This window comes from Chiloscyllium plagiosum, unplaced genomic scaffold, assembly GCF_037043375.1.
Source record: "Chiloscyllium plagiosum isolate Xiang-an unplaced genomic scaffold, Cpla_swu_hap1 HiC_scaffold_9, whole genome shotgun sequence".
Taxonomy (NCBI): Eukaryota; Metazoa; Chordata; class Chondrichthyes; order Orectolobiformes; family Hemiscylliidae; genus Chiloscyllium; species Chiloscyllium plagiosum.
In genome coordinates, this window is record NW_028270147.1 from 26,874 (window position 1) to 53,764 (window position 26,891).

At 49.4% G+C, this 26,891-nt stretch overlaps 1 protein-coding gene across 1 annotated transcript in view; it reads right to left on the bottom strand.

Moving 5' to 3' along the window:
* Window positions 1-7,322: 7,322 nt before the first annotated feature.
* vav3a (vav guanine nucleotide exchange factor 3a) overlaps window positions 7,323-26,891 on the bottom strand; it is a 193,771-nt gene continuing 174,202 nt past the window's right edge. The window contains 4 exon segments of the mRNA XM_087990321.1: window positions 7,323-8,132; window positions 12,144-12,295; window positions 24,338-24,421; window positions 25,710-25,839. Of these exon segments, the coding sequence (XP_087846447.1) occupies window positions 8,076-8,132; window positions 12,144-12,295; window positions 24,338-24,421; window positions 25,710-25,839 (423 nt within the window). The 3' untranslated portion in view covers window positions 7,323-8,075.

A 26,891-nucleotide genomic window follows, 5' to 3' on the forward strand; every position in this document is an offset into this window, starting at 1 on the left:
ATCGGGGGGGGTGCGTGGCTTCAGTTTATTTCGGGGGGGCGAGGCCCAAGTTTATATCGGGGGGGGAACGAGACTCCTGTTTATATCGGGGTCGGTGAGACTCCTGTTTATATCGGGGGGGGGGGGCGAGGCCCCTGTTTATATCGGGGCGGGCGAGGCTCATGTTTATATCGGGGGGTGCGAGGCCCCTGTTTATATCGGGGGGGGGGATGCGAGGCCCCTGTTTATATCGGGGGGGCGCGAGGCCCCTGTTTATATCGGGGCGGGCAAGACACCTGTTTATATCGGGGGGGGGGATGCGAGGCCCCTGTTTATATCGGGGGGGTGCGAGGCCCCTGTTTATATCGGGGGGGGGGGGATGCGAGGCCCCTGTTTATATCGGGGGGGACGAGGCCCCTGTTTATATCAGTGGGGGGGGGGGGTGCGTGGCTCCTGTTTATTTCTGGGGGGTCGGGGCTCATGTTTATATCGGGGGGGTCGAGGCTCATGTTTACATCGGGGGGGCATGGCTCCTGTTTATATCGGGGGGGCAGGCTCCTGTTTATATCGGGGGGGGCGAGACCCCTGTTTATATCGGGGGGGCAAGGCTCCCGTTTATATCGGGGGGGGCAGGCTCCTGTTTATATCGGGGGGGCGTGGCTCCTGTTTATATCAGGGGGGGCAGGCTCCTGTTTATATCGGGGGGGGCGAGGCTCCCGTTTATATCGGGGGGGCAGCTCCTGTTTATATCGGGGGGGGCGAGGCCCCTGTTTATATCGGGGGGGCGTGGCTCCTGTTTATATCGGGGGGGCGAGGCTCCCGTTTATATCGGGGGGGCAGCTCCTGTTTATATCGGGGGGGGCGAGGCCCCTGTTTATATCGGGGGGGCAGGCTCCTGTTTATATCGGGGGGGGCGAGGCTCCTGTTTATATCGGGGGGGGCAGCTCCTGTTTATATCGGGGGGCGAGGCCCCTGTTTATATCGGGGGGGGCGAGGCTCCCGTTTATATCGGGGGGGGCGAGGCTCCTGTTTATATCGGGGGGGGCGAGGCTCCCGTTTATATCGGGGGGGGGCGAGGCTCCCGTTTATATCGGGGGATTGAGATGCCTGTTCATATCGGGGGAGGCGAGGCTCCTGTTTATATCGGGGGGGGCGCGAGGCCCCTGTTTATATCGGGGGGGGGCAAGACACCTGTTTATATCGGGGGGGCGAGGCTCCTGTTTATATCGGGGGGTGCGAGACTCCTGTTTATATCGCGGGGGGGGGGCGAGGCCCCTATTTATATCGGGGGGGGCTCCCGTTTATCGGGGGTTGGGCGAGGCTACCCTTTATATCGGGGGCGCGAGGCCCCTGTTTATTTCGGGGGGGGCTTATATCGGGGGGCGTGGCTCCTATTTATATCGGGAGCGGGGTGAAGATCCCTTTTATATCGGGGGGGCGAGGCTCGTGTTTATATCGGGAGGGGTGAGGCTCCTGTTTATATCAGGGGGGAGAGAGTCCTGTATATAATGGGAGGGGTGAGGCTCCTGTTTATATCGGGGGGGTGAGGCTCCTGTTTATTTGAGGAGGGGCGAGAGTCCTGTTTATATCGGGGGGGCAAGGCTCCTGTTTATATCGGGGGGGGGGGGCGATGCTCCTGTTTATATTGGGGGGGTGAGGCTCCTGTTTATATCGGGGCTCCTGTTTATATCTGTCAGCCAGGGCTCCTTGATTAAACTGGAGTAACAGCCCCAATCAGGGAACACATATTCTATAAGGTCCCCCAGCTGACATCCTTCCAATCACTGCGTTACAGATGAAGGGAAAGTCTGGGAAGGGAATAGTCTCTCCATACAGGGCTTGCTGAGATCATCCTTTGGCTGATCAGGACATTGCATCGCGATCCTCCTTCTCCAGATGTTTGCAGACTTGGCTCCTTGTGGGAAGGAGGGGGTAGGGGTTTGATTGGGAGGGTTTGGGACCAACATGTTCCCTTTAGGGTGAAATGTAGGAGTAACAAGCCCAGAGGATCCTGGATAGCCAGGAATATTCAAGACTAGATACAAAGGTAAAAAGAGATGTTGAAAAAGGAAGTAATGTCAGGTATAGTTAGCAGGGATCAAGTGAATCCTGAGAAGAGTATCAAGGCAGGAGGAGTATATTTAAGAAGGAAATCAGGAGAGCAGAAAGGGGACATGAGATAGCTTTGACCAATAGGGTAAGGAGAATCCAAAGGGATTCTATTAATACATTGAGGACAAAAGGGTAACTAGGGAGAGAATAGGGCCCCTCAAAGATCAGCAAGGTGGCCTTTGTGTGGAACTGCAGGAGATGTGGGGGGGACACTAAATAAGTATTTTGCATCAGTGTTTACTCTGGAGGTGGTCATGGAAGATATAGAATGTGGGGAAATAACTAGCGAATTATTGAATGCGGTCCATATTATGGTAGAGGAGGTGCTGGACGTCTTAAAACACACAAAGGTGGATAAATCCCCAGGACCTGATCAGGTGTACCCGAGAACTCTGTGTGAAGCTAGAGAAGTGATTGCTGGGCCTCTTGCTGAGATATTTGTATCATTGATAGTCACAGGTGAGGTGCCGGAAGACTGGAGGTTGGCAAACGTGGTGCCACTGTTTAAGAAGGGTGGTAAAGACAAGCCAGGGAACTATAGCACGGTGAGCCTGACCTCGGTGGTGGACAAGTTGTTGGAGGGAATCCTGAGGGACAGGATGTACATGTATTTGGAAAGGGAAGGACTGATTCGGGATAGTCAATATGGCTTTGTGGATGGGAAATCATGTTTCACAAACTCGATTAAGTTTTTGAAGTAACAAAGAGGATTGATGAGGGCAGGGCAGTAGATGTGATCGATATGGACTTCAGTAAGGCGTTCGACAAGGTTCCCCCTGGGAGACTGGTTAGTAAGGTTAGATCTCATGGAATACAGGGAGAACTAGCCATTTGGATACAGAACTGGCTCAAAGGTAGAAGACAGAGGGTGGTGGTGGAGGGTTGTTTTTCAGACTGGAGGCCTGTGACCAGATAATTCGTAAGTTTGCAGGTGACACCAAAATTGGAGGTGTAGTGGACAGCGAAGAGGGTTACCTCAGATTACAACAGGATCTTGACCAGATGGGCCAATGGGCAGAGAAGTAGCAGATGGAGTTTAATTTAGATAAATGTGAGGTGCTGCATTTTGGAAAGTCAAATCAGAGCAGGACTTACACACTTAATGGTAAGGCCCTAGGGAGTGTTGCTGAACAAAGAGACCTTGGAGTGCAGGTTCATAGCTCCTTGAAAGTGGAGTCGCAGGTAGATAGGATAGTGAAGAAGGCGTTTGGTATGCTTTCCTTTATTGGTCAGTGCATTGAGTACAGGAGTTGGAAGGTCATGTTGCGGCTGTACAGGACATTGGTTAGGCCACTGTTGGAATATTTTGTGCAATTCTGGTCTCCTTCCTATATGAAGGATGTTGTGAAACTTGAAAGGGTTCAGAAAAGATTTACAAGGATGTTGCCAGGGTTAGAGGATTTGAGCTACAGGGAGAGGCTGAACAGGCTGTGGCTGTTTTCCCTGGAGCGTCGGAGGCTGAGGGGTGACCTTATAGAGGTTTATAAAACTATGAGGGGCATGGATAAGGTAAATAGACAAGGTCTTTTCCCTGGGGTGGGAAAGTCCAGAACTAGAAGGTATGGGTATCAATTGGGAGGGGAAATTTAAAAGGAACCTAAGGGGTAACTTTTTCACACAGAGGGTGGTACGGGTATGAAATGAGCTGTCAGAGGAAATGGTGGAGGCTGGTACAATTACAACATTTAAAAGGAAGGGTTTAGAGGGATATGGGCCAAATAAGGGCAAATGGGACTTGATTAATTCTGGACACGTGGTCAGCATGGATGAGTCAGACTGAAGGGAGTGTTTCTGTGCTATTTAACTCTATGACTCCTTGACTCTATGTATAACAGGTATAAAGGGAGCAAACCAACAGAGGGCCCTAGTGGAGAATGAAAAGTGTGGCAGAGAACTTCAGAAAGGGATTAGGAGAACAAAGAGGGAGCATGAGAAATCGCTGGTGCGTAAAATTACAGGGAATCATCAAGATATTCTGTCAGTTTGTTCAGGGGAAGAGGATAACCAGGGAAAGGGTGGGGCAGATTTGGGACCAAGGGGCCGATCTGAGAGTGGAGCCAGAGGGATTGGTAAGGAGTCCCCACGTCGGTCTTCATTCCCAAGGAGCAGGATGTGGGGACGGAACTTGGGTCTCTTATTGTTTGTGATATTCATAAACGATGGAGATGGGAACGTGGGGAAGATGGTAATTAAGTTTGAGGATGACACAGATTGTCCGGGTGGTTGACAGTGAGGAGGAAGGTGTTCAGTTTACAGGAGGATTTAAATGGATTGGTCAGATGGGCAGATCAGAGGCAGATGGAATTTAACCCGGATCAATGTGATGGGATGTAATTTGCAGGAAATTACAAGCCAAGGGAGTACTCAGGGAATAGCAGAACATGAGGAAGCTCAGAGTAACACAGGGATAGAGGGAAGCTTGTCCACAGATCCCTGAAGATGGCAGGACGGGGTTAATAGGGGAGTTAAGGAGGCATACGGGACACTTGCATTTATCAGTCAAGCCATAGATGATAAGAGCAGGGAGGTCACGCTGGAACTGTACAGGCCACAGCTGGAGTACGGTGTGCAGTTCTGGTCCCCACACGATAGGAAGGATGGGATTGTGCTGGAGGGGGGGGCAGTGGAGATTCACCAGGATACTGCCTGGGACGGAGTATTCCAGCGATGAGGAGAGACTGGATAAGCTCGGGGTGTTTGCTTTGGACCAGAGAAGGCTGAGGGGGGGGACCTGATGGAGGTGTCTGAGGTTATGAGGGGCATGGACACGGTGGTTTGAAAGCAGCTGTTCCCCTCACTTGAAGGTCAACAAGGGGGCATCATTTTATTTTGAAAGGGAAGTGGTTTAGAGGGGATTTGAGGAAACACACTTTTCACCCAGAAGGTGGTGGTGTGGACTGCACTGTATTGGAGCGTAGCTGAGGCAGGAACCTCATAACGTTTAAAAAATACTTGGATGTGCAGTTGAAACATCATAACACTCAAGGCTATAGGCCTGGTAATGGGAAAGTAGGAGTAGTGCCCATTTAGAGACATATTTGTTGGCACAGACTCTCCTGTATTATGTGACTCAATCAGACACAGAGTGACTGGTTCACATTTATAAAGGTCTCTGATTTATTAACTAAAAGTCACAGCTAACAGCAACGGGAAACAGGAAATAAACTGCAGCACAGAAACACTGCTCCTTCACGTCCAGAGGTTCAATGGCTTCTGACCTGAACATGCACACCCACCAGCTGCTCAGCTCCCCGGGAGCCAATCACATCACTGAGCGCAGACCGAAGGCCTTTGTCATGGATAACTGATAGACCAATCAGCTGCTTGTTGCCGGGTGAAACTCCCATCATACATAGCCCTAGACTCCAGCTCGTCTGTAACTAAACTCCCACTGCTTGAACCAGCAGCTGTGTAAACAGCACATAAAATGAGGGTCAAGGACACGGCTTTTATAAAGTACAGCTATGTGTTTTGGAAATAGTCCTTTTCCTGAATGAGTTCACAATCATAAAATGGGAAATAAACAGGTAAGGTCTTTACACCCTGGAGTCTGCTGCTTTGAGACAATCAGAATTTTCAGTAATGGACATGTCACTTCCCATGGGTTAATAAACACTCCTTGCTGACTGAGTGACTGTGACTCAGGGTCAGATTGTGGAGCATGTGAGGAACCGTTTCAGGCTCCCGGGGCCTGGATAACTCAGCACAGGGAACAAAAAACCCAATTCATGGAAGAAAGGCTTGAATCAAACATCTCCAGTTTAATGAAGGGTTTTTACTGAAACTTTCTCAACAGAATTTGTACATCCTTTGGAGCTCAGTATCCAGTAGTGAAGCAGAAACATATTTTGCCCTGGCATTAAATCTCCCTGATCCGGTGACCCCTGACACTCACAGGGTTGAAGGTCATTAGTTTTGGTTCCAGACGTTTGATCTATCTTCTTGAAGGAATGGGCTGTGTTGAAAATTGAGTGAGACACCAAGAACCTGCATTTCTCTAGCTCCTTTAAGTGCAGCAAAGACCCCCGAGACAATAACACACTGACGGTTTGGTCCCTGCTGGATTGCAAGAAACGCTCCTGATATGTACATGGCAAGATCCCACAATAAGATAATGAGCAGACAATCTGTTGTATTAGTCAAGATAACCGCGTGATGAATATTAAACATGAAGAAGATGACCCAGCCACACCCCCACATCAACTAACCAATCATTCTTACATTGGGAATTTCTGAATTCACTTGTGATAGTAGCTAGGATCTTATGTTAAATCTGATAGACTGACCCTCCGACAGTGCAGCACTCCCTCAGTACTGACCCTCCGACAGTGCAGCGCTCCCTCAGTACTGACCCTCCGACAGTGCGGTACTCCCTCAGTACTGACCCTCCGACAGTGCGGCACTCCCTCAGCACTGACCCTCTGACAGTGCGGCACTCCCTCAGTACTGACCCTCCGACAGTGCGGCACTCCCTCAGTACTGACCCTCCGACAGTGTGGCACTCCCTCAGCACTGACCCTCCGACAGTGTGGCACTCCCTCAGTACTGACCCTCTGACAGTGCGGCACCCCCTCAGTACTGACCCTCTGACAGTGCAGCACTCCCTCAGTACCAACCCTCTGACTGTGCGGCAGTCCCTCAGTAAAGATCCCAGGGTATGGGTGTTGGGGGTGATCCCGGCGGGATGGGTGATGGCGGGAGACGGGTGTTGGGGGGTGATCCCAGGGGGCTGGGTGCTGGGGGGTGATCCCGGGAGGATGAGTGTTGGGGGGTGATCCCGGGGGGCTGGGTGCTGGGGGGTGATCCTGGGGGCTGGGTGTTGGGGGGTGATCCTGTGGGGATGGGTGTTGGGGGTGATGGCGGGGGACGGGTGTTGGGGGGTGATCCCGGGGGGAATGGGTGTTGGGGGGTGATCCGGGGGGATGGGTGTTAGGGGGTGATCCTGGGGGATGGGTGTTGGGGGGGGTGTGATCCTGGGGGTACGGGTGTTGGGGGGGGAATCTGGGGGACGGGTGTTGGGGTGTGATCCTGGGGGATGGGTGTTGGGGGGGTGATCCTGGGGGATGGGTGTTGGGGGGGTGATCCTGGGGAGAATGAGTGTTGGGGGGTGATCCTGGGGGATGGGTGTTGGGGGGTGATCCTGAGGGGACGGGTGTTGGGGGGTGATCCTGAGGGGACGGGTGTTGGGGGGGTGATCCTGGGGGATGGGTGTTGGGGGGGTGATCCTGGGGGATGGGTGTTGGGGGTGATCCTGGGGTCTGGGTGTTGGGGGGGTGATCCCGGGGGGACGGGTGTTGGGGGGTGATCCTGGGGGACGGGTGTTGGGGTGATCCAGGGGGGATGAGTGTTGGGGGGTGATCCCGGGGGGATGGATGTTGGGGGGTGATCCCGGGGGGCTGGGTGCTGGGGGGTGATCCCGAGGGGACGGGTGTTCTGGGTTTGAGGGAGATCTACTCGTCAGTCAGACAGGTTTGGTCTTTGGGGCCAGTCAATGAATCGGATTTGTTTTCCAACAGAGGTTGACCAGTTTGAATTGTTTCTGAATTGGGTCTGATGGAGCTCAGTGTTGGATCTGATTATTGGGCTGTGTAAACAGATGAGAGTTTGCTGAATGATCCAGCCAGCAGTAACAATCATATACTAGTTTCACAGAGGGACACAAACAGCAGAGCTCCAGCGATATCTCCAGGCTGTATCTCAATCTGCTCAAAGTGTGATCTGGATCCACTCGATGTGCAGGTGACTCTGCTCCTGGATTTGGACTCCAAGGGGATTGCCAGCAATGGGATCCCCCCCGTGTTCCAGAACAGATTTCCCCTCATTGCCTGCAGAGATTCCTGGATCCCACTGAAGCCATAAGCTCCTGAAAACACATTCCCCACACGTGGGGCAGGGACAGAATTGCCTCCACCATCTCCAGAATGGTTAGCACATGGGTAGCTGTGTTGGTTCACCAATCCCCGAGTGTCCACTGCAGCACGGAGTCAGTCTGGAAAACAATCCTCCTCCTCTTCTACATACGTGGATGGAAACCAACCGACCTGCAACCAACCAATCGAGACCCAGTGATGGTCAAACCAGGAAATGTCCCATCTTCTCTCAATGCCAGACATTCCAGTTGAGGGATCCATTTTAAGATTCTGACAGTACTGCAGGAGACTATTCTGCCCATCAAACCGGCACTTGCTAATTCTACCCAATTAATCCCCTTCCTCTGCACTTTCCCCATTGTCCAGAAAATGACCATGCACAAGGATTTTCCTGGTTCCTGTGTGGAAGTTCTGATGGAATCTGCTCCCACCGCCCTTTCAGGCAGCACCTTCCAGATCCCAATAACACACTGTGTAAAATAATCCCCCTCCCCTAACCCCCTGGGGCTTCTCCCCGATTCCCTTCAATCTGTCTCCCTCTGCTCCCTCACCCTCCTGCCCCTGGAAACACTCTCTCCTGATTTACTCCATCAAACTCTCTCCATGGTTTTGAACACCTCGGTTAAACCCCCCTGGAACCTTCTCTGCTCTAAGGAGAACAATCCCGGATTCTCCACATTCTCTGAGATTTGCCAGACTGACTGGGATTAACTGGATCATTGTGCGCATGGGCTTGATGGACAGAAGGGCCTCATTCAGTGCTGTCAAATTCTCAGAAGCAATGACCAGCCATAGCCTGGGTCTGTTCACAGTGTTACACACTCTCACACTCTCAGTGTTATACCCAGGACAGTGTTACACACTCTCAGTGTTATTCCCAGGACAGTGTTACACACTCTCACACTCTCAGTATTATACCCAGGACAGTGTTACATACTCTCACACTCTCAGTATTATACCCAGGACAGTGTTACACACTCACACACTCTCAGTGTTATACCCAGGACAGTGTTACACACTGTCACACTCTCAGTATTATACCCAGGACAGTGTTACATACTCACACACTCTCAGTGTTATACCCAGGACAGTGTTACACACTCTCACACTCTCAGTGTTATACCCAGGACAGTGTTACAAACTCTCACACTCTCAGTGTTATACCCAGGACAGTGTTACACACTCTCACACTCTCAGTATTATACCCAGGACAGTGTTACACACTCTCACACTCTCAGTATTATACCCAGGACAGTGTTACACACTCTCTCACTCTCTGTTATTCCCAGGACAGTGTTACACACTCTCACACTCGGTGTTATTCCCAGGACAGTGTTACACACTCTCACCCTCTCAGTGTTATTCCCAGGACAGTGTTACACACTCTCTCACTCTCAGTGTTATTCCCAGGACAGTGTTACACACTCTCACACTCTCAGTGTTATTCCCAGGACAGTGTTACACACTCTCTCACTCTCAGTATTATACCCAGGACAGTGTTACACACTCTCTCACTCTCTGTTATTCCCAGGACAGTGTTACACACTCTCTCACTCTCAGTGTTATTCCCAGGACAGTGTTACACACACTCACACTCTCAGTATTATACCCAGGACAGTGTTACACACTCTCTCACTCTCAGTATTATACCCAGGACAGTGTTACACACTCTCTCACTCTCTGTTATTCCCAGGACAGTGTTACACACACTCTCACTCTCCCTGTTATACCCAGGACAGTGTTACACACTCTCACACTCTCAGTATTATACCCAGGACAGTGTTACACACTCTCACACCCTCAGTGTTATACCCAGGACAGTGTTACACACACTCTCACTCTCCCTGTTATACCCAGGACAGTGTTACACACTCTCACACTCTCAGTGTTATACCCAGGACAGTGTTACACACTCTCACACTCTCAGTGTTATACCCAGGACAGTGTTACACACACTCTCACTCTCCCTGTTATACCCAGGACAGTGTTACACACTCTCACACTCTCAGTGTTATACCCAGGACAGTGTTACACACACTCTCACTCTCCCTGTTATACCCAGGACAGTGTTACACACTCTCACACTCTCAGTATTATACCCAGGACAGTGTTACACACTCTCACACCCTCATTGTTATACCCAGGACAGTGTTACACACTCACACACTCTCAGTGTTATACCCAGGACAGTGTTACACACTCTCACACTCTCCCTGTTATACCCAGGACAGTGTTACACACTCTCACACTCTCAGTATTATACCCAGGACAGTGTTACACACTCTCACACCCTCAGTGTTATACCCAGGACAGTGTTACACACTCTCACACTCTCCCTGTTATACCCAGGACAGTGTTACACACTCTCACACTCTCAGTATTATACCCAGGACAGTGTTACACACTCTCACACCCTCAGTGTTATACCCAGGACAGTGTTACACACACTCTCACTCTCCCTGTTATACCCAGGACAGTGTTACACACTCTCACACTCTCAGTGTTATACCCAGGACAGTGTTACACACACTCTCATTCTCCCTGTTATACCCAGGACAGTGTTACACACTCTCACACTCTCAGTGTTATACCCAGGACAGTGTTACACACTCTCACACCCTCAGTGTTATACCCAGGACAGTGTTACACACTCTCACACTCTCAGTATTATACCCAGAACAGTGTTACACACTCTCACACTCTCAGTATTATACCCAGGACAGTGTTACACACTCTCACACTCTCAGTGTTATACCCAGGACAGTGTTACACACTCTCACACTCTCAGTGTTATTCCCAGGACAGTGTTACACACTCTCACACTCTCAGTATTATACCCAGAACAGTGTTACACACTCTCACACTCTCAGTATTATACCCAGGACAGTGTTACACACTCTCACATGCTCAGTGTTATTCCCAGGACAGTGTTACACACTCTCACCCTCTCAGTATTATTCCCAGGACAGTGTTACACACACTCTCACACTCTCAGTGTTATACCCAGGACAGTGTTACACACTCTCACACTCTCAGTGTTATTCCCAGGACAGTGTTACACACTGTCACACTCTCAGTATTATACCCAGGACAGTGTTACACACTCTCACACTCTCAGTGTTATTCCCAGGACAGTGTTACACACTGTCACACTCTCAGTATTATACCCAGGACAGTGTTACACACTCTCACACTCTCAGTATTATACCCAGGACAGTGTTACACACTCTCACACTCTCAGTGTTATTCCCAGGACAGTGTTACACACTCTCACACTCTCAGTATTATACCCAGGACAGTGTTACACACTCTCACACTCTCAGTATTATACCCAGGACAGTGTTACACACTCTCACACTCTCAGTGTTATTCCCAGGACAGTGTTACACACTCTCACACTCTCAGTGTTATTCCCAGGACAGTGTTACACACTCTCACACTCTCAGTGTTATACCCAGGACAGTGTTACACACTCTCACACTCTCAGTGTTATACCCAGGACAGTGTTACACACTCTCACACCCTCAGTGTTATACCTAGGACAGTGTTACACACTCTCACACTCTCAGTTTTTCCCCAGAACAGTGTTACACACTCTCACACTCTCAGTATTATACCCAGGACAGTGTTACACACTCTCACACTCTCAGTGTTATACCCAGGACAGTGTTACACACTCTCACACTCTCAGTGTTATACCCAGGACAGTGTTACACACTCTCACACTCTCAGTGTTATACCCAGGACAGTGTCTCTCATTCTCACACCCACACTCTGTGTGTTATTCCCAGGACGGGGTTACACACTCTCACACCCACACTCTGTGTGTTATTCCCAGGACGGGGTTACACACTCTCACACCCACACTCTGTGTGTTATTCCCAGGACGGGGTTACACACTCTCACACCCACACTCTGTGTGTTATTCCCAGGACGGGGTTACACACTCTCACACCCACACTCTGTGTGTTATTCCCAGGACGGGGTTACACACTCTCACACCCACACTCTGTGTGTTATTCCCAGGACGGGGTTACACACTCTCACACCCACACTCTGTGTGTTATTCCCAGGACGGGGTTACACACTCTCACACCCACACTCTGTGTGTTATTCCCAGGACGGGGTTACACACTCTCACACCCACACTCTGTGTGTTATTCCCAGGACGGGGTTACACACCCTGCCATTGACAGCTCCTCGCCACCAGCCATTGGGTCCATTCTTGGTGTAAATCTTCACCATGTCTCCCTCCTGCAGTGACAGTTCCCTCATATCTCGTGCTGAGAAGGCATACTGAGCCACAGCAACACCCACCACCTTCGGGCCCAAAGCTGCCAAAATAAAATAGAAACCGTTATTTGTTCACACAGAACATGTGACCAGAGAGTTAGCGAAAACATGACAAATTTGGTTGAATGCTTGCATTGTCCATTCATCAGGACAACGTGCAAGTATACCAATTTAAATGGAAAACCAACATTTACAATGCCGCCCTCATATTCCAGCAGATACATTTGTCCATGACAGTATTGGTAAGAGTGACCACCTTATAGTTCTTGTGCAAACAAAGTCCCACCTTCACATTGACAATACCCTCCATCATCTTGTGTGGCACTACCACTGTGCTAAATGGGACAGACTTCAAACAGATTGAGTAACTCAAGCCTGGGCATCCATGAGACAGTGAGGGCCCTCAACAGCAGCTGAACTGTACTCCAGCACAGCCCGGCATATCCCCCAGTCAACCATTACCACCAAGCCTGGGGATCAACCCTGGTTCAATGGAGAGTGCAGGAGGGTATATCAGGAGCAGCACCAGGCAGACCTGAAGATGAGGTGCCAACCTGGTGAAGCCACCAAACAGGATTACTTCCAAACAGCATAAACAGCCAGTGATAGACAGAGCTAAGTGATGCCACGACCATTGGATCAGATCTAAGCTCTGCAGTCCTTACACATCCAGTGGGGAATGATGATGGACAATTGAACAACTTACTGGAGGAGGAGGCTCCACAAATCTCCCCATCCTCAATGACGGAGGAGCCCAGCACATCAGGGCAACAGATAAGTCTCTTGCTTTCACAGCAATCTTCAGCCAGACACGCCGAGTAGATAATCCATCTCGGGCTCCTCCAGGGGTCCCAGCATCCCAGATACCAGGCTCCAGCCAGTTCCACATGAATTGACCTTACAGTGTATAAAATTGCCCAGGTATGTCCCGTACACAAAAAGCAGGACAAATCCAACCGGGCCAATTCCCGCCCAATCAGTCTACTCTCCGTCCTCAGTAACGTGATGGACGGTGTCAGTAACAGAGCTATCAAGCAGCACCTGCTCAGCAATAACCTGCTCAGTGACACCCAGTTTGGGATTCCCCCAGGGTCACTCAGCTCCTGACCTCATTCCAGCCTTGGGTCAAACATGGACAAAAGAGCTGAATTCCAGAGGGGATGGGAGAGGGACAGCCCTTATCATCAAGGCCGCATTCGACCAAGTGTGGCATCAAGGAGCCCGGGCAAAACTGGAATCAATGCGTATCAGGGGCAAACTCTCCGCTGGTTGGAGTCATACCTGACACAGAGGAAGATGGTGGTGGGTGTTGGAGGTCAGTCATCTCAGCTCCAGGACATCCCTGCAGGAGTCCCTCAGGGTAGTGTTATCAATGACCTTCCCTCCATCATCAGGTCAGAAGTGGGGATGTTCACCAATGATTGCACTGTTCAGCATCATTCATGACTCCTCCTCAGATACTTAGCGAGTCCACGTTCAAATCCAGGCTTGGGCTGACAAGTAACATTCACACCACACAACTACCAGGCAATGGCTATTTCCAATAAGAGAGAATCTAACCACAGCCCCTTGATATTCAATGGTGTTACCATCACGGAATTCCCCATTGTCAACATTTGGGGGTGGGGAGTGGGGGTGGCATTGACCAGAAACTCACCTGGACTCCATATAAACACAGTAACCCCAAGAGCAGGTCCGATGTTAGGAAACCTGCAGCACCATGAATAATTATGACGTAGAGATATAATTTCTATGCTGCTGGAATTACCTGAGGCACGGTCAGTGGTGCAGACAGAGGAGGCTAAGGGTGATAGTGACAGATTTGAGAAATGGCAGGCACCTCAGAAATGTGGAGGTGATGGATTTTTCTCGGAAGATCGAGGAGACAATACAAAGGGAATGGATGAGAGAGAGCTTGGATTCTGTGTGTTCAGGTTAACAGAGTGGTTCACAGTATCCTGCTCTTCGTAATCAATGAGAATCTGCTCCATCTTCATCAACGCGGTCAGACCCCAGCCTCAGGGAGGATTGTGTCCGATCCTGGGCCCTGCTCTTTCAGAACAATGTCAGGGTGAGGAGAGGGAGCTGAGGAGATTTACTGGAATGGGATCAGGGATGAGGGACCTTAGTGAATGTGGAGAGACTGGAGAAGCTGGGATTGTTCTCCTTAGAGCAGAGAAGGTTCCGGGAGGTTTAACCGAGGTGTTCAAAAGCATGGAGAGAGTTTGATGGAGTAAATCAGGAGAGAGTGTTTCCAGGGACAGGAGGGTGAGGGAGCAGAGGGAGACAGATTGAAGGGAATTGGGAAGAAGCCCCGGGAGGAGGGGGATTGTTTAAACACAGCGACTTCATATGGGACAGTGGATACAGGTCCAATTAAATCATCCAAAATGGAACTGGGGAAATATCTTGAGGGAGAAAACATTTCAGTGGAATGGGGACAGATTGGGTAAGAGAAATTATTCAGCGGTTTTTATCAAAAGAGCTAGCACAGAATGGATGGGCTGTAGGATAGAGGTTTATAAAATTATGAAGGGCATGGGTAGGATAAACAGACAAGGTCTTTTCCCTGGGGTCAGGGAGTCCAGAACGAGAGGGCATAGGTTTAGGGTGAGAGGGGAAAGATATAAAAGAGACCTAAGGGGAAACATTTTCAGACAGAGGGTGGTACGTGTATGGAATGAGCTGCCAGAGGAAGTGGTGGAGGCTGGTACAATTACAACATTTAAGAGGCATCTGGATGGGTATATGAATAGGAAGGGTTTGGAGGGATATGGGCCGGGTGCTGGCAGGTGGGACTAGATTGGGTTGGGATATCTGGTCAGCAGATGTCTGTGCTGTATGTCTCTGAGACTCTGTGACAAATTGAAGTCACAACCTTGAACCCACCACTGAGAGAGAATTTGGCGCTGGGTGATGTCTGATTTGGGATAAATAGGAGTCTGAGAAGGCGAGGTCATGTCCTTCAGACAAATGTGAGGCAAAAACAATGACTGCAGATGCTGGAAACCAGATTCTGGATCAGTGGTGCTGGAAGAGCACAGCATGCTCCTGCCTCACTGAACTCATCTCTACCTACCTCGACACTGTTCTATCCCCCCTAGTCCAGGAACTCCCCACATACGTTCGAGACACCACCCACGCTCTCCACCTCCTCCAAGACTTCAGTTCCCCGGCCCCCAACGCCTCATCTTCACCATGGATATCCAATCCCTCTACACCTCCATCCGCCATGACCAGGGCCTCCTAGCCCTCCGTTTTTTCCTCTCCAGACGTTCCCAACAGTACCCTTCCACCGACACTCTCATTCGTTTAGCCGAACTGGTCCTCACCCTTAACAATTTCTCCTTTGAATCCTCTCACTTCCTCCAGACCAAAGGGGTAGCCATGGGCACACGTATGGGCCCCAGCTATGCCTGTCTCTTTGTTGGCTACGTAGAGCAGTTGATCTTCCGTAATTACACCGGCACCACTCCCCACCTCTTCCTCCGCTACATTGATGACTGCATTGGCGCCACCTCGTGCTCCCGCGAGGAGGTTGAGCAATTCATCAACTTCACCAACACATTCCACCCTGACCTTAAATTTACCTGGACCATCTCTGACACCTCCCTCCCCTTCCTGGACCTCTCCATCTCCATCAGTGACGACCGACTTGACACTGACATCTTCGACAAACCCACCGACTCCCACAGCTACCTGGATTACACCTCTTCCCACGCTATCTCTTGCAAAAATGCCATCCCGTATTCCCAATTCCTCCGCCTCCGCCGTATCTGCTCCCAGGAGGACCAGCTCCACCACAGAACACACCAGATGGCCTCCTTCTTTAGAGACCGCAATTTCCCTTCCCACGTGGTTAAAGATGCCCTCCAACGCATCTCGTCCATATCCCGCACCTCCGCCCTCAGACCCCACCCCTCTAACCGCAACAAGGACAGAACGCCCCTGGTGCTCACCTTCCACCCTACCAACCTTCGCATAAACCAAATCATCCGCCGACATTTCCGCCACCTCCAAACAGACCCCACCACCAGGGATATATTTCCCTCCCCACCCCTTTCCACCTTCTGCAAAGACCGTTCCCTCCGTGACTACCTGGTCAGGTCCACGCCCCCCTACGACCCACCCTCCCATCCTGGCACTTTCCCCTGCCACCGCAGGAATTGTAAAACCTGCGCCCACACCTCCTCCCTCACCTCTATCCAAGGCCCTAAAGGAGCCTTCCACATCCATCAAAGTTTTACCTGCACATCCACTAATATCATCTATTGTATCTGTTGCTCCCGATGCGGTCTCCTCTACATTGGGGAGACTGGGCGCCTCTTAGCAGAGCGCTTTAAGGAACATCTCCGAGACACCCGCACCAATCAACCACATCGCCCTGTGGCTCATCATTTCAACTCCCCCTCCCACTCTGCCGAGGATATGGAGGTCCTGGGCCTCCTCCACCGCCGCTCCCTCACCACCAGACGCCTGGAGGAAGAACGCCTCATCTTCCGCCTCGGAACACTTCAACCCCAGGGCATCAATGTGGATTTTAACAGTTTCCTCATTTCCCCTTCCCCCACCTCATCCTAGCTTCTAACCTCCAGCAACTCGATCCCCTGACCTGTCCGGACTTGTCCGACCTGCCTAGCTCCTTTTCCACCTATCCACTCCACCCTCTCCTCCCTGACCTATCACCTTCATCTCCTTCCCCACTGACCTATTGTACTCTATGCTACTCTCTCCCCACCCCCACCCTCCTCTAGCTTATCTCTCCATGCTTCAGGCTCTCTGCCTTTATTCCTGATGAAGGGCTTTTGCCCGAAACGTTGATTTTGCCTGTCCTCGGATGCTGCCTGAATTGCTGTGCTCTTCCAGCACCACTAATCCGAAATGTGAGGCAACACTAATTCTAAAGCGAACTATACAGTAAACGGAAGAGCCTTGGGAAAAGTTGACGGGCAGAGAGATCTGGGAGTGCAGGTCCATTGTACCCTGAAGGTTGCTGCACAGGTGGATAGAGTGGTCAAGAAGGCATATAGTATGCTTGCCTTCATTGAACGGGGTATTGAGTATAAGAGCTGGCAGGTCATGTTAAAATTATATAAGACATTGGTTCGGCCGCATTTGGAATACTGTGTACAGTTCTGGTCGCAACATTACCAAAAGGATGTGGACGCTTTGGAGAGGTGCAGAGAAGGTTTACGAGGATGTTGCCTGGTATGGAAGGTGCTAGCTATGAAGAGAGGTTGAGTAGGTTAGGTTTATTTTCACTAGAAAAAAGGAGATTGAGGGGGGACCTGATTGAGGTTTACAAAACCATGAAGGGTATAGACAGGGTGGATAGAGACAAGCTTTTTCCCAGGGTGAAGGATTCAATAACAAGAGGTCACGCTTTCAAGGTGAGAGGTGGAAAGTTTAAGGGGGATACACGCGGCAAGTACTTCACACAGAGGGTGGTGGGTGTCTGGAACACGTTGCCAGCAGAGGTGGTAGAGGCAGGCACGGTAGATTCATTTAAGATACATCTGGACAGATGTATGAGTAGGTGGGGAGCAGAGGGACACAGATGCTTAGGAATTGGGCAACAGGTTTAGACAGTGGATTGGATCGGCTCAGGCCTGGAGGGCCGAAGGGCCTGTTCCTGGGCTGTAAACTTTCTTTGTTTTGTTTTTCACTCTGAATCTGATGCAAAGCAGCTCCAATGGGGATCGAGCATGATCTGATTGAATAGCGAAGCAGGCTCGAGGGGCTGAACAGCCTCGTCCTCATGGCGTCATGGACAAAGCCTGACTGATCAAATAAGAGACTCAATCTGTGAGCAACACTGCCCTCCAGTGTTTGGTGTAAGGACAGCTACAGAAATGCCCTATCCTCAGATTTAGAGTCTCACCCAGAGCAGGTCAACAGCCAAAGGCAGGGAATGGAGTTGGGATCTTCCTGCTGTGTGTGTGTGGACCTCCGGACCACACAGAATGATCACAGAAATCCAACATTTAGTTCCTAATCGTTTTGTTTATTAACAAAGCTCAGAAAGCAGAAGGTTTTGTCTCAGTGTGAAATTGCACATTAATTACTAACAGCAGCAGAATCTCAAGATGATCAGATTCTGTAAGGTGGGGAGCAGAAGGTATAGGAAATCACTCAGCTCCTGCAGCAGAGAGTAAACGAGAGGAAAATCAAACCCTCAATCTCTCCAATCTCCCAGAGGGAATTTTAAATCCATTCCCACAGGAAAATATTCCCTTCTCAGATCAGAAATACGGTCAGAGGCAGTGTTACTGATGGGGGTGAGAGAGAGAGGTAGAGAGGGAGGGAGGGAGGGAGGCAGAGAGTGAGAGACAGACAATGTGATGGGGTAGTGACTGAGAGAGAGTGATCAAAAAAGGGAGTACAGATCAAGAAAGGGAGCAACAACATATGCTACACAGCGAGACTCTGCCTTCACACCTCTCACACACTCCCTCAAGGATCTTGAACACCAGCTCGACGGCAGGCACCACACTCTTGAAATCGAGATTGAGTCCATATTCTCAGGTTGTGTACAGGATACAGTGGATCAGCTGAGACACTGTCAAGCGGAATAGGTAATGGAACTACACCACTGGCATGCACACCCAGAACATGAAACTAGCCAAACTTGGCATCACCAGCAGCAGTACCCAAGCCTCCTCTGGACCACGGTTGAAAATGGCACCATCGCAGGGAAATCCATCACAAACTTGTCTGACCACACTCTTCAACCAAACAAAATCCAAGTTCTCAGCTGAGGGCTTAATTTATACCAAATGGATCCCATTGGTCTAGCAGCAGACACTGAGGAAAACATCAGGTGAACGAGGATTCGGGAATGTTTCCACAAACCCCAATATGTCGACAGCAAACCCAACGAGACAACCAAAGATCTGGAACAGTTGACAGAGAGATCCGTGATCCAGCAACCAATGAGGAAACAATCAAAATGGACTGTTCCGGAAGGTCACAGCTCCGGAAGGTCACAGCTCCGGAAGGTCACAGCCCCAGGCCCAAGCTGTCAGGAGATGCGTTAATGCCAGATTCATCAGCTGCACCCACAGGGTAGCACAGTATATTTTCCAAACACAAAGCAACACAGTCCATGTTCTCAAACCCAACCACAACCTCGTCACCAAACCAGCCAACAAAGGAGGAGCCATCAGCTTACAGAATAGAACAAACTATCGCAAAGAAACACACTGACAACTGAACAACCAGGAATATTCCAGACAACTCATGGCCGATCCAAGCAAAGAACACACCTGGGAACTGAAAGACTGACCAAGGTTGTTGACCCAGTCCTTTCAGAGTATCCTACACTCTCTCATCCCATAAACGTCTCACATGGGGGACTGCTACTGCCTTCCAAAGGTTCACAATGCCCACACACCTGGACCTCCCTCCGTACCCGGCATTGGGACCCCGTGTGAGAACCTCTCTGGGCATGTTGAATGCACCTTGGAACCCATTGCATTAGGGACCCCAGCTTCTGTCGCGACACTACAGATTTCTAACAGAAACACAGCACCAATGGAGTAGTCAAACCAGGAATGTTCCTCATCACAATGGATGTTTCAGCTCTACACCAGCATCCCCCCTGATGACAGCATCACTGCACAGCCGCAGTACTCAATACCAATAACTGCTAATCTCTGAGCTCCCACTATACAACTCGGCTTCATCCTCGATCACAACGTCTTCACCTTCGACAACCACCTCTTCATCCAGACATGGAGACTTTATTTATACCCCAATGTGCCAACATTTTCATGCATAATTTCGAACAAGAATTCTTTGCTGCACAGAGCCTCCCACCAGCACTATCCACTAGATACATTGATGACATTTTCTTCCTTTGGACTCATGGTGAAGAATCACTGAAATGACTACAATATCAACATGTTCCATCCCACCATCAGACGCACCATGGGCTACTCTTCAGAATCAGTCTCATTCTTGGCCACACACCTCTCCATCAAGGATGGATACCTCGGTAGCTCACTCTACAGCAAGCCCACAGATAACCTCAAGATGCTGCACTTCTCTAGCCTCCACCTGAAACGTGTTAAAGAGTCATCCCCTGCGCATACACAGGTTCGGGTGAGAGGGAAGGCAACAGATACCTAAAGATACTGGAAGATGCCCTCAGAAGAGCGGGATATGACCCTCAACGCATCCATTGCCAGTTCCAACACACCACAATGAAAACCTGTAATGACTTCCTCAGAAGACAGACATGGGACATGACCGTTATGCCATGTTCCTCACAGCCTTCAATATGTCATCGATGAGACCATAGAACATGGAAATGTACAGCACAGAACAGGCCCTTAGGCCCACGATGTTGTGCCGAGACTTAATCCTAATGTAAAATATAGTAACTTAACCTACACACCCCTCAACTCACTGCTATCCATGTCCATGTCCAGCAGTCGCTAAAATGTCCCCAATGACTCTGCTTCCACCACCATCGCTGGCAATGTATTCCATGCATTCACAACTCTCTGCGTAAAGAACCTACCTCTGACGTCTCCTTTATACCTTCCTCCTAATACCTTAAAACTATGACTTCTCTTACCAGGCAATCCTGCTCTGGGGAAAAGTCTCTGGCTATTGACTCTATCTATTCCTCTCATTATTTTGTACACCTCGATCAGGTCTCCTCTCTTCCTCCTTCTCTCCAGAGAGAAAAGTCCGAGCTTATTCAACCTTTCTTCATAACGCAAGCCCTCCAGTCCAGGCAGCATCCTGGTAAACCTTCTTTGCACCCTCTCCAAAGCCTCTGTATCTTTCCGATAGTAGGGCGACCAGAACCAGACACAATATTCCAAGTGTGGTCTCACCAGGGACTTGTAGAGCTGCAGCAAAACCTCGTGGCTCTTAAACTCGATCCCCCTGTTAATAAAAGCCAAAACACTATATGCTTTCTTAACAACCCTATCCACTTGGGTGGCAACTTTGAGGGATCTATGCACTTGTACACCCAGATCCCTCTGTTCCTCTACACTGCCAAGAATTCTGTCTTTAATCCTATATTCAGCATTCAAGTTCGACCTTCCAAAATGCATCACTTCGCATTTATCCAGGTTCAACTCCATCTGCCATTTCTCAGCCCAGCTCTGTATCCTGAAAAATGTGTTGCTGGAAAAGCGCAGCAGGTCAGGCAGCATCCAAGGAGCAGGAGAATCGACGTTTCAGGCATAAGTCCTGTCTATGTCACGCTGCAGCCTGCAACAGCCCTCGATACTATCAATGGCACCTCCAACCTTTGTGTCATCTGCAAATTTACTAACCCATCCCTCAACCTCCTCATCCAAGTCATTTCTAAAAACTACAAAGAGCTGAGGCCTAAGAACAGAGCCCTGTGGGACCCCACTTGAAGCAGAATACTTTCCATCTACATGATTCACAGCAAACTGCCCAGTCCTCAGGACAACATGGACCACAACACCATACAACCCTGACATGGCAACCACTGCAAGACGTGTCAGATCATCGACACGGATACCACCATTACATGTGGGGACACCACCCACCATGTACATGGCCGGTACTCCTGTGACTTGGCCAATGTTGTCTATCTCATACGCTGCAGGCAAGGATGCCTCGAGGCATTGTACATTGACGAGACCAAGCAGATGCTACAACAACAGATGAATGGACACCATGCAACAATCGCCAGACAGGGGTGCTCCCTCCCAGTCAGGGAACACTTCAGCGGTCGGGGACATTCAGCCTGCGATCATTGGGTACACCCTCTCTAGGGTGGTCTTCCAGATACACAACAACACCGAATCGCTGAGCAGAAACTGGTATCAAGTTCTGTACCCATGAGAATGGCCCCAATCGTGATCTTGGGTTCATGTCACACTATATGTAACTCCAACATTCTGTTCTGTGTAACCTCTTCCTTTACTAGAACAAAGAACAAAGAACATTCCAGCCCAGGAACAGGCCCTTCGGCCCTCCAGCCTGCGCCGATCCAGATCCTCGATCTAAACCTGTCACCTATTTTCTAAGGATCTGTATCCCCCTGTTCCCTGCCCATTCAGGGATCTTTAATGACACTATCGTTCTCACCCCTACCACCTCCACTGGCAACGCGTTCCAGGCCCCCACCAGCCTCAGTGTGAAGAATCTTCCACACATATCTCCCTTAAACTTTTCCCTTCTCACCTCAAACTCGTTACCCCTCATAATCAAGTCCTGTTTTCTCACCATCACCTTGATTCCTTGACATAGAAACATAGATGACAGGAGCAGGAGTAGGCCATTCGGCCCTTTGTACCTGCCCCACCTTTCAATGCAATCATGGCTGATCCTGCAATCTCAGTCTCCCATTCCCGCCCTCTCTCCATCCCCCTTAATCCCTTTAACTGTAAGGGTCATGTCCAGCTCCCTCTTGAGTCTATCTAATGAACTGGCCCCAACAGCTTCCTGTAGGAGAGAATTCACAACTCACCGAGTGAAGAAATTCCTCCTCATCTCAGCCCTGAATGGCTTACCCCTTATAATTAGACTGTGACCCCCTAGTTCTGGATTTCCCCAACATCGGGAACATTCTTCCCACATCTAGCCTGTTCAATCCCATCAGCATTTTATACGCTTCCATGAGATTCCCCTCATTCTAAATTCCAGCGAGTACAAGTCCAGTTGATCCAGTCTTTCCTCATATTTCAGTCCTGCCATCCCGGGAATCAGTCTGGTGAACCTTTACTGGACTCCCTCAATAGCAAGAATGACCTTCCTCAGACGAGGAGACAAACCTGCACACAATACTCAAGGGGTGGCCTCACCAAGGCCCTGTACAACTGCAGCAAGACATCTTTGCTCTGATACTCCTACCCTCTCACTATGAAGGCCAGCATGCCATTAGCTTTCCTCCCTGCCTGCTGCACCTGCACACTAACCTTCAGCAACTGTCCCACCATGACGCCCAGGTCTTGTTGCACCTCACCTTTTCCTAAACTGCCACCATTCAGAGAATAATCTTCTTTCCTGTTTTGGTGACCAATATGGGTAACCTCACATTTATCCACATGTATTTGCCTACTCAGCCAGTCTGTCCAGGTCACCCTGCAGCCTCTTAGCATCCTCCTCCCAGCACATACTGCCACCCAGCTTAGCGTCATCTACACATTGGAAATATGGCATTCAACTCCTTCGTCCAAATCGTTAATGTATTTTGTGAACAGCTGGGTCCCAGCACTGACCCCTGTGGTACCCCACTCATCACTGCCTGCCACTCTGAAAAGGACCCAATATTCCAACCCCCTGCTTCCTGTCTGCCAAGCAGTTCTCTACCCACATCACTACATTACCTCCTATAACCATAAGCTTTACTTTTCCTTACTAATCTCTCATGTGGAAACTTGTCAAAAGTCCAGAGACACAACATCCACTGATTCACCATCGTCCACTCGACTGGTCACATCCTCAAAACAATCATCTCTCTACCTTAATTACTTTGTACAGTTTTGGATTACTTGTTACTTTAGTTAGTCCCTTGGCACACTTTTGCCTATCACTTTATGCCAGCCATTTGGTTTGTCTCCAGCACCAGCTTATGTTTAGTTTTGGTCATCCCTTCAGTTGCTACTCAGCTGTTGACACTTGATCACCTGCAGAGATTTATTATTCAACCCGTCGACAGTCCACTCACTGCATTTGTACATCGATCTCCCTGTCTATAAATTCTGTGCCTGCATCCTTCCCTTCACCAGACAAAGGGGCAGCGCTCAGAAAGCTTGTGATTTCAAATAAACCTGTTGGAGTATAACCTGGTGTCATGTGACAGGGAGAGAGAGAGACAGAGCACGGTGGAGAGAGAGGGTTCAGGAAAGAGTAATGAGGAGATCGAGAGAGAGAGAGAGAGCATGATGGAGAGAGTGATTAGGAAAGGGAGTGTGATGAGGATGGAGCAATGGAGGAAGAGCGTATAGACACCTCGAGGCGTTGGGCTGACACTGTACAGCGGATTTTTGATCTGAATCTCAGGCTAATCTCTCCCTGAAAAACAGCAAATGGTCGTCAAACAAAGTCAGAGATTAAAGCAGAGGAATTAGAGAGGCAAGCTGTACCTGACCAGAAGGGTGTCGAGGAAGGAGGTAGAAAGCTGAAACCAGCAGGATTTACAAATGAGAGCCCACAGAGCATAGAAGCAGCTGAGATAGGAACGAAAGAGAAAAGAAATTAGTTACAGCAGCACCATGGGAAAACTCTCACAGATGAGCAAACATTAACAAAAGGTCAAACACACTGGGCTGAATCAATTTGTTAATAAAGTCATTCCTTCAATTGTATTTAATTTGTAAAATGCTTATCTCTACACTAGTGTGTCTGATTCACCCTCATCACTGGCATCTGTGTTTCACCCTCACATCATTGCTCTGTATAGATCATTAAACCTTAACCAACAGGTTAAGGTTTAATTTAAAATTTTCCTCATTCTTTAAATTTCTCCTTAGCCTTGACTCTGTCTCTAACCCTACAACTCTCTGCAGCATCCTCCCATTCCAGCCTCTAGCCCATTCCCTGTTTTACTGGCACCATCACTGACAGTTCTGGCTGATACAACAATAGGAATCACAAATCTGGGAACACTTGGATTGATCCCACTCACCATCCACCAGCACGGGATATGGGAGTCGCTGGTGAGGCCAGCATTAACTACCCATCCTAGAGGCAATCCCATTGCTGGGGGTCTGAGTCACATGTTGGCCAGACCAGTTAAAGATGGCAGTTTCCTTCCCTAAAGGATCTTAGTGACCCAGATGGGCTTTGCCTAACAATTGACATCATTAGACTCTTAAATTCTTATTAGACTCAAATTTCACCATTTGATCCAGCAGATTGAACCTGGGTCCCTAGAACATTAATCTGGATCTCTGAAATAATGGTCTGACAATGGTACTATCTCGCCACCACCTCCCCTTCAGTAGCACATTTACTAAACTGAAATGAATCAGAGAAGATTGATAGACCCAATCATGATGGAGTCTGCGACCAATCAGAGAGCTCCATCTGTCATTGAGACAAAAGGAGAGGAACCCCCTCCATCTCCCAATGGGGGAGATCTTTGGGAATCATTGATCCACAGTCCCCTGTTCCTCCTGAACTCGCTGTAATCTCCACACATCACATCTCCAATTACTCAGATCCTGGAGCCCAGCATGTGGTGTCCTGAGAGAAATCACTCATTTCCATTTGAAAGTATCAACATGAACAGCCTCCACTGTCTCTCCCTGGAGTCTGCTCCAATGATTACCCACCATCACACTGGAATATTGATCCCTGGATCACTCTGGAATCTGTCCCTTGGAGGTCAGGCTCTGCAGGGTTTCCTGACCTGGACACAGTGAGGCAGCTGGTCAGGGAGGTCCTGATCTACTGGGATCGATTCCACCAGCTGAGCTGTTTAGATCACAGGGACCAAGTGGTGTAAGTACTCACAGTGACCCCGCCCATGGTGAGCTCTTTGGATCGGGCCATCCTCAGGGTCTTTGTACGGGTAACGTAGGGTGGTGTCCAGGGACCGGAACCCTTCTTTCAGAGAATGATATTTGTAATATTCAACAAGTTCCTGTGAATAAATAACACATTGGTCATTAATCTGTGGAATCACCAGGTATATTACACAAAACCGTGAAAGGGCACAATGAGACCATTCAGCCCATTGTGCCCTTTGAAAGAGATGCTCAATTCGCTTTTCTGCCTCCTGTCTTGGAACTGACTTTTATTCCCAACAGCTCTTTGCTATTTTAAAGATTGCATTTGGTGTGATAACGGTGAAATCAGGCATATTTAATGGCATCTCACACTCTACAATCCCACAGGGTATAACATTCGAGGGTTTCTCAGAGCTCGGAAACTGACCTCTCCTTCCACCCCCCCATATGTAATTCATGGAAATGACATCAGATACAGCATGACACACTGTGCTCAGCTCCTTCTCAATGTTAACATTGTTTTACAGCATGTTTTACTCTATCACGGAAAACGCCAGGGGCCAGGCCATATCTCCTGCACCTTCGCAGATGTGCACAGTCAGCTTTCACACATGCCACAAGTTCCTCACTCTGAAGAAAATGGTGACTGTGTTCACATGATCAGTGTGCTCCATGTTCAGGGCAAGTGAGTGAGTGACCAGAGCAGGAGACTCCAGGAATACCCATCATGCCTGACACTGGAGGAGTCCAGGACACTAGAGATCATTCCACAGTAACCAACCATCAGTCTCGGAATACCCAGAGAGCCAATCAGATACAACACCTCCATTTCGCTGGCATCACCCTTCCCGCTTTCCTATTCATCTCAACTCTCGGGAAAATAAGCATGATTCCAACGCTCAGTAGCAGCAGTGCATGCTAGCTACACGATGCACTACAGGAATTCACCTAGGATCCTTCAACAACACCTTCCAAACCCATGACCACTTCCATCTAGAAGGACAAGAGCAGCAGATACATGGAACACCTCCCTTGCAAGTTCCCCTCCAAAACACTCACCATTGGGACTTGGAAATATATCACCGTTCCTTCAGTGTTGTTCAGTCAAAATCCTGGTACAAGTTAGTTTTGCTATAGTGTGTTTCTTCAATGCGAATTGGTCTTAACGCAGTTGAAGAATTTAGAC